The following is a 14,521-nucleotide window of genomic DNA, read 5'->3' on the forward strand; positions in this document are numbered from 1 at the left end:
TAGTTCTTAACCTCTAACGCCTACCAAACCCGGATCCGGGATCCCCCCAACACAAAAGCTGACTAGCATAGCCTAGCCTAAAGTTACAGGGATATCATAAAAAAAAATGTTCATGAAATCACAAGTCCAAGACACCAAATGAAAGATACAGATCTTGTGATTCAAGCCATCATCTCTGATTTGTAAAATGTTTTACAGGGAAGACACAATATGTAAATCTATTAGCTAACCACTGTTAGCAAAAGACAACAATTTTCTTACTCCACCATTTTCTTACTGCATCAGTAGCTATCACCAATTCGGCCAAATAAAGATATTGATAGCCACTAACCAAGAAAAAACCTCATCAGATGACAGTCTGATAACATATTTATGGTATAGGATAGGTTTTGTTAGAAAAATGTGCATATTTCAGGTATAAATCATAGTTTACAATTGCACCCACCATCACAACTCGACTAGAAAAAATACAGAGAGCAACGTGTATTACCTAATTACTAATCATAAAACATTTCTTAAAAATACACAGGGTACACTAATTGAAAGACACAGATCCTGTGAATCCAGACAATATTTCAGATTTTCTAAGTGTCTTACAGCGAAAACACAATAAATCGTTATATTAGCATAGCACATGTGCAAACATTACCCCAGCATTGACTCACGGCAAAAAGAGCGATAGCATTATCACCACCAAAATGTATTAATTTTTTCACTAACCTTCTCAGAATTCTTCAGATGACACTCCTGTAACATCATATTACAACATACATATAGAGTTTGTTCGAAAATGTGCATATTTAGCCACCAAAATCATGGTTAGACAATGAGAAAAGTAGCCCAGCTGGTCAGAAAATGTCGGGCGCCATATTAGACAGTGATCTAGTCTTATACATAAATACTCATAAACTTGACTAAAAAATACAGGGTGGACAGCGATTGATAGACAATTTAATTCTTAATACAATCGCTGAATTACATTTTTTAAATTATCCTTACTTTTCAATACAGGTTGCGCCAAGCGAAGCTATACCAAACAAAATGGCGGCATAAGCGTTTAACATTTTTTGACAGAAACACGATTTATCATCATAAATTGTTCTTACTATGAGCTGTTCTTCCATCAGAATCTTGGGCAATGAATCCTTTCTCCGGTCTAATCGTCTTTTGGTCGAAAGATCTCCTCTTGTCCGGTCGAAATGGTCACTAACGTTCACCATGCACTCGAAAAGTGCCCAGCGCTTCAAAGTGCATTACACAGAAAATGCCATAAAATCGCCCTAAACGGATATAAATTGCTATAAAACGGTTCAAATTAACTACCTTATGATGTTTTTAACACCTATAACGAGTAAAAACATGACCGGAGAAATATTACTGGCTAAACAACAGCTTGGAAGGAGGCAAGTCCGACGTCCTTCGTGCGTCAGGCGCAGGCAGCAAAAGAAAGCTACTTCCGGTATTTGGTGTTTTATACAGGCCCTGATTGCGCAATCGACTCCATTCAAAGCGTCACCACGTACTGACATCCAGAGGAAGACGTAGGCAGTGTCTGTTTCTCCATAGCATTTACAGGGACATTACAACCGACCTGGGAACAGGGGCCAAGATGTCTGAAATCTCACTCCCTGTCATGAAAAGTGCTGTAGAAGGAGTTCTGTTTCACTCAGAGACAAAATTCCAACGGCTATAGAAACTAGAGAGTGTTTTCTATCCAATAATAATAATAATATGCATATTGTACGAGCAAGAATTGAGTAGGAAGCCGTTTAATCTGGAGCCCGATTTATGCTAAGTCGAAACAGCACCCCCTATATTCGCAAGAAGTTAATGCAACCGCTGTGTTAGATTTTTAAAATTAACGTTACTACGACATACAGCGTGCGTTAAAGCGAGACCGCACCGAAATTAATGGCGGAATAGTATTTTTACATTTTCCAACAGAACAACGAATTAACATCATAAATACTTCTTACTTTTTGATGAGCTCCCATCAGAATCTTGGGCAAGTTGTCCTTTGTCCAGAGGAATCGTTGCTCGGTTGTAGATTGTCGCCTTCAACTTTGGAATTAGCAGTAAACATTAGCCATGTGGCGAAGACGTGTCCAACTCACTATAACGCAGCACTAAGAAATATCCGAAAATCGCAATATACTGATATAAACTGATATAACTCGGTTTAAAATAACAACATTATGATGTCTTTAACACCTATATCGAATAAAATCAGAGCCGGATATATCTAAGGCCTATAACGGGAGCTTTCCAGAACGCAATCCTGAGGTCTGTCTTGCGTCATGGCGAATGAAGAAAAGACTGGACCCCACGTTCCCAGACCCTTTATATGGCCTCAGATCTGCCTAGCAACTCCATTCCAATTCTCACTATTTGCTGACATCTAGGGGAAGGCGTATGCAGTGCATCTCGACCAATAGAAGACATGCAAATTAATAAACTGACCTCAGAACAGCCTGCCTGATTTCAGATTTCTCACTTCCTCACAGGAAAATTGCTCCAACTTGAGTTCTGTTTTACTCACAGATATAATTCAAACGGTTTTAGAAACTAGAGAGTGTTTTCTATCCAATAGTAATAATAATATGCATATTGTACGAGCAAGAATTGAGTACGAGGCAGTTTAATTTGGGAACGACATTTTTACAAAGTGAAAACAGCACCCCCTATTGAGAAAAGGTTAACTTATGGCCTTATACAGCTTGTTGGGTGCGGCCTTAGTGCCAGGATCGATTTGTGGTGGTAAATAGATATCTACGAAGAATATAGATAAACGTTCTTGATAAATAGTGTGGTCTACAGCTTATCTTGAGGTACTCTATCTCAGGCGAGCAAAACCTCAAGACTTCTTTAATATTAGAGATTGTGCACCAGCTGTTGTTGACAAAGAAACATACACCACCCCCCTGATCTTACTGGAGGCTGCTGTTCTTTCTTTCCGATGCATGGAAAACCCAGCTAACTGTATATTATCCATGTCCTTGTTCTGCCACCACTCAATGAAATATAGGAAATTACAGTTTTTAATGTCCCGTTGATAGGATAGTCTTGAACGGAGCTCATCCAGTTTATTCTCCAGTGATTGCACGTTTGCCAGTAGAACGGAGGGTAAAGGCGGACTATCCACTTGCTGATGCAGTCCCACCATGCATCTGGATCTTCGACCTCTGTAACAACGTCTCCTCTTCATACGAATGACGGGATATTGGACCTGGTCCGGGAGGAGCAGTACTGTATATCCTTTGCGTCCAACTCATTAAATAAAAAATACTCGTCCAGTTCGAGGTGAGTAATCGCTGTTCTGATGTCCTGCAGCTCTTTTCGGTCATAAGAAACGATGGAAGAAACATTATGTACAAATCTTTTTACAAATAAAGTGCCTAAAAAACACACAAAATAGCAGAATTGGTCAGGAACCTGTAAAAGAAGGAAGCCTGTACAGAATAAAAATATTCCAAAACAATCATCTTGTTTGCAATAAGGCACTAAAGTAAAACTGCAAAAAATGTGGCAAAGTAATTAACTCTATGTCCTGAATGCAAAGCGTTATGTTTGAGGCAAATCCAACACAACATATCACTGAGTACCACTCTTCATATTTTCAAGCATGGTGGTGGCTGCTTGTCATCGGAAAGTACTAGAGAGTTATTTAGGATAAAACGAAACGGAACAGAGCTAAGTACAGGAAGAATCCTAGAGGAAACCCTGGTTCAGTTTGCTTTCAACCAGACACTGGGAGACAAATTCACCTTTCATCAGGACAAAAACCTAAAATGCAAGGTCAAATATATACAAGTTGCTTACCAAGACAACATTGAATATTCCCGAGTGGCCTAGTAACAGTTTTGACTTAAATCATCTTGAAAATATATGGCAAAACTTGAAAATGGCTGTCCTACAATGGTCAACAACCAACTAACAGAATTTTTTCAAGAATAATGTGCCAACATTATAGTATCCAGGTGTGAAAAGCTCTTAGAGACTATGGGGTATTAATCGCTGCCAAATGTGATTCTATTGACTCAGGGGTGTGAATACTTATGTAAATTAGATATTTCATTTTCAATAAATGAGCAAAAATGTCAAATATGTTTTCACTTTATCATTATGGGGTATTATGTGTAGATCGGTGAGAAAGAAAATCTATTTATCCATTTTGAATTCAGGCTGTAACACAACACAATGTACAATAAGTTAAGGGGAATGAATACTTTCTGAACATTGGCTTGTAGAAACAGGATTCAAGTAGACAGATTTAATGCCTGGCCAAAATGGAACGTTCTGTCGTTTGATAGCTTCACATTAGAGCAATGCGGGGGAAATGAGAACGTAAATGGCCTTTATTACCTAGTAGAGTTAATAGACCCCATCATATTGCTTGACAAGGTAAGTGTTCGACTTGACAGATGGATATAGATTAATAAAGAAATAAATAGATACACCAAATAGCCAATGCCATTGTCTTTTGTAAAAACGGCTGCAGTTGTAATGCGTAAGTAGCTTTTAATTTCACTTCAGAAAAGTGGTCAGAGCCATTGTGTTGTTGCCAGGTAATTGGGCCATTTCAGCTGTCCCTGAGAAGGAGTTTATGTCATGGCTCTGTAGGGAAAAATCTGTCATGTTTAGAATAAAAGAAGGAGTTGAGAGGCAATGGAGGAGATGGGATTTTTAGCTAGTTACCTTAAAGCTAGAATCCTTAGTTGCTACATCCATTTTTGGATGTAAATATTTATGATATAAACCCATTGATTCTTGAAGAATATAACTTATAAATGCCTCATGCGCTTAGTTCAACTGCCGTACCCCATCAGAACCGAAAATATAAGCTAGTTTTACTACAAAGTGTAAGCATCTTAAGTGTAAACAAACACTGTATATCCTTTCTCCAGCCCCATCCCGTAGCTTTTTAGCGAAATAGAGGCAGGGACCGCGGGGGGAACGCTTTGTTACTGTTTCAATTAAGGATTCTAGCTGAATGAGTTGGCTAGATCAGGGTTATTAAACCGGGGGTCTGTGGACCTCTAGCACTACTGCTGGGGGTCAGCAAATTTTTTTAATACTTGATAAGACAATACGTGGATTTTTTGATGGGGGTCCCTGGGTCACCGGTTTGCCTGGGAGGGGGCAAGAAAAGGTTGGAAGACCCCTGGGCTATATTGAAAGGGTAATGGTGTGAGTGTACACCACTGTCCTTTTGACAGAGTCACAGGGGATGGGAGGTTGGTTCAAATAGTGCCCCCCCGACAGTTCAGAGTAAAGGAAATCTCTGTTGAGGAGAGAGTTAGTTGTGGTTCAGTGAAGGGGCCATTAGACCTTATTCAGGCTGGAGTGACAGAGCTGACAGGAACCCTGATTGATGCACCGCTCTGTAACTCCTCTCCTCTCAGACACAGTGGTGTGTATTCTCATGCATACCCGATTTACCACCAACCAAAGACCAGCTTACTTATTAGAACCTTTCAGTTAAATGTAAAATATGATATTACACATTTTACCATTGCCTTTTACGGTTTATGCATTCTCAACTGTAGTCTGAGAAAGTCTTTAGGGGAGTGGGTCAGAGGTGCAGATTGAATGACATGAAATGAATCAGCTAATATGGGCAACATATTAACATGTACACTCTGAGGTCTGCTTACTCTTCCAGAACTGTGGCAGAGTAACTGACACTAGTGGATGATAGAAGCTCACAGAGAACAGTGCCAAACCCTCTACTCTGGCAAGACTCTGGGGCTCCACACTCAAACCCCAAACTCTTCTCATGCTGGCATGGAGGTGGTGTGGCGGGCACTGGCGCCCAGTGGAGGCTTCTCTCCAGCCCATGACAGTGTGTGCTCAGGGGAATGTTTTTTACACACACTCCCCTCAGGGAAATGTAAAACATGTCTACTGTTCCATGGGTAGTAGGATATGTCTGGCCAGAAGTTGTCATAGCTCTTTCAAAAACAGTACTAATCATTGAACAGCTTCAGACCCTTATTCATAAACACATTTACATTACATTTAAGTCATTTAGCAGACGCTCTTATCCAGAGCGACTTACAAATTGGTGCAGTAGTAAAACTGCTTGCTACAGTAGTAAAACTGCATTTACATTTCTCATGGAATATATTTTCCTGGCGTTTTGAATCTGTGAAGATTCAGAATCAGTACATCAGCCAGTCCCATCCTCCATGTCACCAGTATTTTGCAGAGTCATAGGGGTCTGTCCTTTCTTACCACAGCTCATTTACCCATGACACCGTTAGCAGCATACCACCCTGCATCCCACTGCTGGCTTGCCTCTGAAGCTTAGCAGGGTTGGTCCTGGTCAGTCTCTGAATGGGAGATCCGATGCTGCTGGAAGTGGTGTTGGCGGGCCTGTAGGAAGAATTCTTTCTTCTGGTCTAAAAAAATATCCCAATGCTCCAGGGCAGTGATTGGGGACATTGCGCTTGTAGTGGGCTGTCTTTCGGATGGGACGTTAAACGGGTATCCTGACTCTCTGTGGTCACTAAAAGATCCCATGGCACTTATCATAAGAGTAGGGGTGTTAACCCCGGTGTCCTGGCTAAATTCCCAATTTGGCCCTCATACCATCATGGCCACCTTTTCATCCCCAGCTTTCAATTGGCTCATTCATTCCCCCTCCTCTCCCCTGTAACTATTCTCCAGGTCGTTGCTGTAAATTAAAATGTGTTCTCAGTCAATTTACCTGGTAAAATAAGGGTAATTAAAAAATAAATAAGATGAGACAGGAAAGGCTTGCAGTGACTGTATTCTTTGGAACCGTATACACATGAGTAAACACCTCAAGAAAATACAGAATAACATCAAGGTACAAGTGTAGCTACAGTAGCCACTGGCAGTTAGCTATATGTAATATCTTAACACAGAAAGCCTTTCTCTTGTGTTTTGGTCAATTTGTCTCCTGTGCCCTATAAGGACATTTGGAAATTGCATCTGAACCAACATCTGGTAAATAAGAAAACAAGAAACAGATGGAAATATTGCACTAGGCGAGATAACAGGCTATCTGTCTCTGTGTGAGGGATCCCTGATGCTCCACTCTTCCTCTGTCTGAGTAGAGGCATTATCTAGAGCTATAAAACATTCACACAGAGCGAGAGAGCGAGCGAGAACAAGCGAGAGAGAGGGACAGACAGAGCAATGCATACAGAAAGAAAAGGCAGAGAAAGAATGAGAAAATATTTTTTGTAGTACAACCGAAATACTTTTATTTCATGTAGCTTGAATCCAAATTGGTAAAGGAAACAGGGTCATCATCAACATTACATTAAACGTTGGCTGTAATGAGACTTTCCTAATGATGAAGACTATCTGACAAAAAGGTAACATTGCTTTATCTGATATATGTGAAGAATCACTGTACTTTTCCTCCAACAAGCTCTGCCTTATTCTTGTGGGAAATAGTGTTGGAATATGGAGATCCTGCTTCGTCCTTTAGGTCTCCTGTGGGACATTCTTACCTTGTGAGGAATGCGGGTGTTCGGGAGATTGGAACTCTGACAGTTTTACCACCCTTATCTTGCTTGTTCAAATCCTCCTCTACATGTTTCTCTCCTTGTAAATCCACACACATCTTGGAGACATAAAAAGAGCAACACGCTGAGGCAAGCCTTTTGAGAGCTCTGCTAGTTTACTTCAGCCAATAAAAATTGATAGGTTACAGGAAGCCCAATATTTCAAAAAATTATGATGAAGACATCAATGTCAGTGTAGTAACTTAGCATCGGCCTCACTCAGTGTCATTGTTTATGGAGATTTTGGAGTCCTTTTTTTTATACGGGGCAACATCGTATTGATAGTTTCAGCATGACAATCAGAAAAATAACATGCATTGTCAATAATAGCAGCAAACTATTGAATTTCACAGCTTGCCAGTGGAGGTTGAGGCAGTCAACAGCAGTTGAAAGAGCAACAACCCAGACACATGTCTTTTTATGTGAGGGATGCGTCACCACACTTAGTAGAGGAAATGTCGGATGGCTTTTTTGTAGAGTTTTTAAATATCCGCTTTGGGGCTGTAACTCAGACAGCCATAATTCTGAGCTGAGAATGAAGTCTAGTCTAGCGTGGCAGATTTATTTTCTTAGAGAACTAACAGTGTTTTTTCTTCCTTTCTGATTTGGCTCCTAATTCACTCAGCCTAGTGCCAGCCACAGTTAGAGAGGATGGGGAACACACATACACACGTTTGTTTTACTATCCTTGTGGGGACCAAACAATTGATTCCCATTCAAAATCCTATTTTCCTTAACCCTACTCCTGAACCTTAACCTCAAACACTAATTGTAACCCTAAACCTAACCGCTAAAATAGCATTTTTCCTTGTGGGGACCGGCAAATGTAGTACTCACTCACTCACTCACTCACTCACTCACTCACTCACTCACTCACTCACTCACTCACTCACTCACTCACTCACTCACTCACTCACTCACTCACTCACTCACTCACTCACTCACTCACTCACTCACTCACTCACTCACTCACTCACTCACTCACTCACTCACTCACTCACTCACTCACTCACTCACTCACTCACTCACTTGTCAAAATAATAGGGTTTGGCCTGATTCGTTTACCCCTCACCATAAACCCTGTGGGCTCCAAAAATATATAACATTTGTTTTAGGCAGATTCCATTCCACTTAGCTAGAATTTCACTCACTAAAACATAGCTCCATATCTCATAGTCCAAAAACCAAATCAGCAAATGAAATGAAATAAAAAAATAATTGAATAGATTAAAAAGCCCTTTGAGGCAAGGAAAGCAGCACATTTGAAACAGTGTGAATGATAGGAAGTGCTGGGGGCCTGTAGACTGCTGCCTCACCGCTAGCCAGGCTCAGCGTATTGATAACGCGGTGCAAAGCTGGAGCAGCGGTGCGTGAAAGAGAGCCAGAGAGCCTCCTCTCGCTGACTGATGACTATCCCCTCCCCTCTTTTAGCCAGAGCAGCAGTGCACAGACAACCGCTTAACATGACCAACATCTCTCCCTGCTGCTGCTACAGTAAGGATGCTCAGTCACATAGAATTGCCGGGATGTAAGACATTCATACAAACAGATACACCATTAGGTGCTATGGGGGTAATATCCTACCCTCCTCTCTCCATCCCTGGTCGAGGGCTTGCTGTCGTGCCCTCCACCCTCCCTGGGTTAAGATGATGGGTTGTTGGAGATGGTGGCCTGGGGGATTGTGGTGGTAGCAGAGAGAGAGGGAGGAAATTGAATGGGCTGAATGGGTTTAATTCATAAAACATGTTATGGGCATTTCAACTTTATTGCTGTCTGTAAGGGGAAAGGAGGGCTGCAAATCAAATGTGCTATAAAGTGAGCTCAGTTCGATGCCAGAGAATTGTTGTAATAGAAATACTATGACCAAGGATACCTCAGTACTGCTTAACGGAATGGTATGATGACAGCATACGTAATTGAAAGCCATTCAATTAATTGGGACTCTTCAGTCAAGCATGTTTTTTCATACAGTTTCAGCACAGAAGGCCTTTATTTCATAACATTGATCAAACATGTAGGATGGTTGCAATACTAAAGAGTAAGGAAGCATCCATACAGTTGATCTTGCCCCATCTGTCTGTTCCCTTAGCTCCTTCCATGGTTCCCATCATGCACCAGGTCAGCTCCACCATGAAGAGCTTCACATTGTCATGGCCACAGCCTGAGCAGCCCAATGGAATCATCCTGGACTATGAACTAAGGTACTATGAAAAGGTAAGACAACATTTGAATAATTAATGTCTGTAATAAGAACTCAAATACACGAGCAGATCATTATGTCCACCAGAGGCATCTCTTTTACGTTCAATGGAAAGACACCCAGAAGGCTGTCTCTATTGGGTGAATCTTCTGGACGGGTATTGGTCTACCAAGTTTGCTGGGAATATTAGCCTTTATGCCTTTATCCTTTCCCCCATGTGACTCAATATTCATGTGTTATTATACTTGACACGTTTACTCTAATTTTATTGTACCCTCTGATTTTTGAGTCATTCCCCTCGTTACCTTGGCGAGTGTGCATCTGAGAATGCCTTTGCAACCATGATAATTATCCATTAATTGCGTTTAACCGGCGTCTCCTTTGGATGAGCACAGAGCACAGGGTTGCTAGGATACTGGCGTGCTTGGACCTATTTTGTGTGAAAGGTGTCCTCTCAGTCTGGGTCTTTCGCCAACCCTGTCTGACCTGTGGCTCCTCCACACAGCCTTTTTTCCCCCTGAGTAGAGGCAGCACACATAGCCTTTCAACTCTATATCATTAGGTAGTAAATATGCATCTTCCCCCATGCTTAGAGAGGGCTGCCCTGTGGTCTCGCTAACCTTATATCCACTCCATTGGCCTAACCTCCCTCTGTCTCTCTCAGCTTCCTCTATATCTCCCTACTTCCTCTTTCTCTCACTCTGTTTTACACTGTTTTTTCATTGTTGTTTCCATTTCCTTTTCATTGTCTCTCTGCCTGCTGCACCTCTACAGTCTTCTGTCCGTATCCTTCTCTGGCTCTCGTCTTTTCCTCTCTGATATAGTATGGTCATACCTATGGAGTTCATGGACACAATGTCACTTGTGGTTTCTATTGAAAAGGCTGTGTTGACAGCACTGTACACTCATGAAGCCTGCATTTACTGTAATATTGTATATTATCCAACATAATGCTGTCAAATGTGCTCTTTCAGAGAGTTTGGTCAAAACCCTCTCTGTCCTCTGATGACTTAGTTGTTTTCCTGTTCAATCAGTGAAAGGTTGTTATTAATGAGCACTTCATATGTCCAGTTCTGAGAGCACGAGAAGATGGAGGCTAGCTGGCCTATTTAAACAGGCTAAGTTGCATTAAAGATATTGAGTGTTCTGTATGTCAAAGACAACTAGCAATTTTAGCATTTTTACTTTTAATGGACGGGGTTGTTTTCATCAGTCTATGTCTATATTTGTGTGTCTGCCTCCATCCCCTAAGCCAGGGATGGGCAACTGGGATGGGAAACCTTTTTGTAGGCCTGCGGACAATCAGCAGGAACAATGCGAAAGTAATTCTGCTTTGAAAGTTGATACATTTGTAACCTCACTTTTGAGAAAATGGCCCTTGAATTTTTTGGTACCTACTGGAGAGCTCTTCTTTGTCTACACCCATTCAGCATCGTTCACACTTTTTTAAGCTTGAGCGCCAACCATCTCTTTAAGGATTCACATGTACTAAACAACCAAAGATTTCAAGACCAAAGGCTGTGAATTTACCAACTACTTCTATCAACAGTTGTCGCAGAGACATCATAAACATTCTATTGAAATAGTTACTTGCAAAAGACAATAGTTACTTGTCTTTTGTTTAGACATGTAGCTAGCTAGCTAAACAATGAACCATAATCCTAACTCATAATGTTACTACCCTGCATGAACCTGCAGGTAGCTAACCAACCAGGTTCAATGTTAGCTAGCTAGCATTAGCTAGCTAGCTAACAGTACACTTTCTGACAAACTAGAAACATGTAATATCTGAAAATGTTGCTAGCTAGACTCTCTTACCCGTATACATGGATGGACGTTTCTCCCTCTCTGTCACATATGCCATGGTTGCTTTTAGTTTGAAGATGTAATTCGGAGCCTTCTGTGTTCTCTTGTCGACTCCGTCTGCATATTTGCAATCAAACACAAGAATTTTCTCCATCTCCTTAGCTATCATACTCTACATGGCAGAACTCATCTCTCGGCATGTCAAATCATGGCTAGTGGAAAGCGGCCTTTTTCCATGGCTAAACCAGCTAGGCTCGTAGTTTAACAATTTTATTTGTATTTACAAATGACATACAAGATTGTTATAAAGAGACATGAAAGATCACATGTCCCAGAAGGCATCTCTGCCAAAAACACATTTTGATAAAAAAATAAAGTTTACGTTCAAATGGCTCCCTTGTGAAGTAAACTCAGCAAAAATAGAAACATCCTCTCACTGTCAACTGCGTTTATTTTCAGCAAACTTAACGTGTAAATATTTGTATGAACATAACAAGATTCAACAACTGAGACATTAACCTCTAACACCTCCCAAACCCGGATCGGGGATCCCCCCCATCAAAAAAGCTGACTAGCATAGCCTAGCCTAAAGCCACAGGGATATCATATAATAAAATGTTCATGAAATCACAAGTCCAAGACACCAAATGAAAGATACACATCTTGTGAATCCAGCCATCATTTCTGATTTTTTAAATGTTTTACAGGGAAGACACAATATGTATGTCTATTAGCTAACCACGTTAGCAAAAGACACCACTTTCTTACTCCACCATTTTTTTACTCCATCAGTAGCTATCACAAATTCGACCAAAAAGATATAAATAGCCACTAACCAAGAAACAACTTCATCAGATGACAGTCTGATAACATATTTATTGTATAGCATATGTTTTGTTAGAAAAATGTGCATATTTCAGGTATAAATCATAGTTTACCATTGCAGCCACCATCACAACTCTCACCAAAGCGACTAGAATAACTACAGAGACCATCGTGTATTACCTAATTACTCATCATAAAACATTTCTTAAAAATACACAGCGTACAGCAGATGAAAGACACAGATCTTGTGAATCCAGCCAATATTTCAGATTTTCTAAGTGTTTTACAGCGAAAACACAATATAGCGTTATATTAGCTTACCACAATAGCAAACATCACAACAGCATTGATTCAAGGCAAAAATAGCGATAACGTATAAACCACCAAAATATATTAATTTTTTCACTAACCTTCTCAGAATTCTTCAGATGACAGTCCTATAACATCATATTACACAATGCATATAGAGTTTGTTCGAAAATGTGCATATTTAGCGGCACAAATCGTGGTTATACAATGTGATTAGTGGCCAAAAATTCAAGCAATCTGTCCGGCGCCATCTTGGAGAGGCACCTATTCTAATCGAAAACTATTCATAAACTTGACTAAAAAATACAAGTTGGACAGCAAATGAAAGATAAATTAGTTCTTAATGCAATCGCTGTGTTAGATTTTTAAAATTAACGTTACTGCGCAATACAGCGTGCGCCAAAGCGAGACCGCACCATAATTCATGGCGGAATTATTATTTGACATTTGTCAACATAAGTACGAATTAACAGCATAAAGACTGCTTACTATTAGCTGAGCTTCCATCAGAATCTTGGGCAAGGTGTCCTTTCTCCAGAACAATCGTCTTTGGGTTGAAAGATGTCCTCTTCTCCTGTCGAAATAGCAGCTAACGATAGCCACCCACTGGAGACGTGTCCAACTCGTGAAAGCGCATGACAAAGAAATCCCAGAAAATCGCAATAAACTGCTATAAACTGCTATAAGTCGGTTTAAATTAACTACCTTATGATGTCTTTAACACCTATAACGAATAAAAACATGACCGGAGATATAGAACTACTAAAACGAAAGCGTTTGCAGGACGCCATTGTGATGTCTTCTTGCGCCAGGCGCACCGTTGAAAAGGACGGTACTTCCGTTCCACGGTCTTATATAGGGTCCCAGATTGCGCAATCCACTCCATTCAAATTCTCCCCGCTTACTGACATCTAGAGGAAGACGTATGCAGTGCATGTAGCCCGATGGCTTACATGGGGACTTATAAACTGACCTCAGAACAGGGACCTCGATTTCTGAAATCTCACTCCCTGACAGGAAATGTGCTGCAGAATGAGTTCTGTTTCACTCAGAGAAATAATTCAAACGGTTTTAGAAACTAGAGAGTGTTTTCTATCCAATAGTAATAATAATATGCATATTGTACGAGCAAGAATTGAGTACGAGTCAGTTTAATTTGGGAACTCATTTTTACAAAGTCGAAATGGCGCCCCCATAGGCTCAAGAAGTTAACTGAACAAGTTCCACAGACATGTGACTAACAGAAATTGAATAATGTGTCCCTGAACAAATGGGGGGAAAGTAACAGTCAGTATCTGGTGTGGCTACCAGCTGCATTAAGTACTGCAGTGCATCTCCTCCTCATGGACTGCACCAGATTTGCCAGTTATTGCTGTGAGATGTTACCCCACTCTTCCACCAAGGCACCTGCAAGTTCCTGTACATTTCTGGGGGGAATGGCCCTCACCCTCAGATCCAACAGGTCCCAGACGTGCTCAATGGGATTGAGATCCGGGCTCTTCGCTGGCCATGGCAGAACACTGACATTCCTGTCTTGCAGGAAATTACGCATAGAACGAGCAGTATGGCTGGTGGCATGCTGGATGGTCATGTCAGGATGAGCCTGCAGGAAGGGTTCCTCATGAGGGAGGAGGATGTCTTCCCTGTAATGCACAGTGTTGAGATTGCCTGCAATGACAACAAGCTCAGTCCGATGATGCTGTGACACACCGCCCCAGACCATGACGGACCCTTCACCTCCAAGTCAATCCTGCTCCAGAGTACAGGCCTCGGTGTAACGCTCATTCCTTCGACGATAAATGCGAATCCGACCGTCACCCCTGGTGTGACAAAACCGCGACTC

At 41.1% G+C, this 14,521-nt stretch overlaps 1 protein-coding gene across 1 annotated transcript in view; it reads left to right on the forward strand.

Annotated features, from left to right (window-relative positions):
- Positions 1–14,521, forward strand: part of LOC120055210 (ephrin type-B receptor 1-B-like) — a 229,249-nt gene that overhangs the window by 165,009 nt on the left and 49,719 nt on the right. Inside the window, exon 7 of the mRNA XM_039003131.1 lies at positions 9,628–9,752. Within this exon, the coding sequence (XP_038859059.1) occupies positions 9,628–9,752 (125 nt within the window). The remainder of the gene's footprint in view (positions 1–9,627; positions 9,753–14,521) is intronic.

This window comes from Salvelinus namaycush, chromosome 10 (genome assembly GCF_016432855.1).
Source record: "Salvelinus namaycush isolate Seneca chromosome 10, SaNama_1.0, whole genome shotgun sequence".
Lineage (NCBI taxonomy): Eukaryota > Metazoa > Chordata > Actinopteri > Salmoniformes > Salmonidae > Salvelinus > Salvelinus namaycush.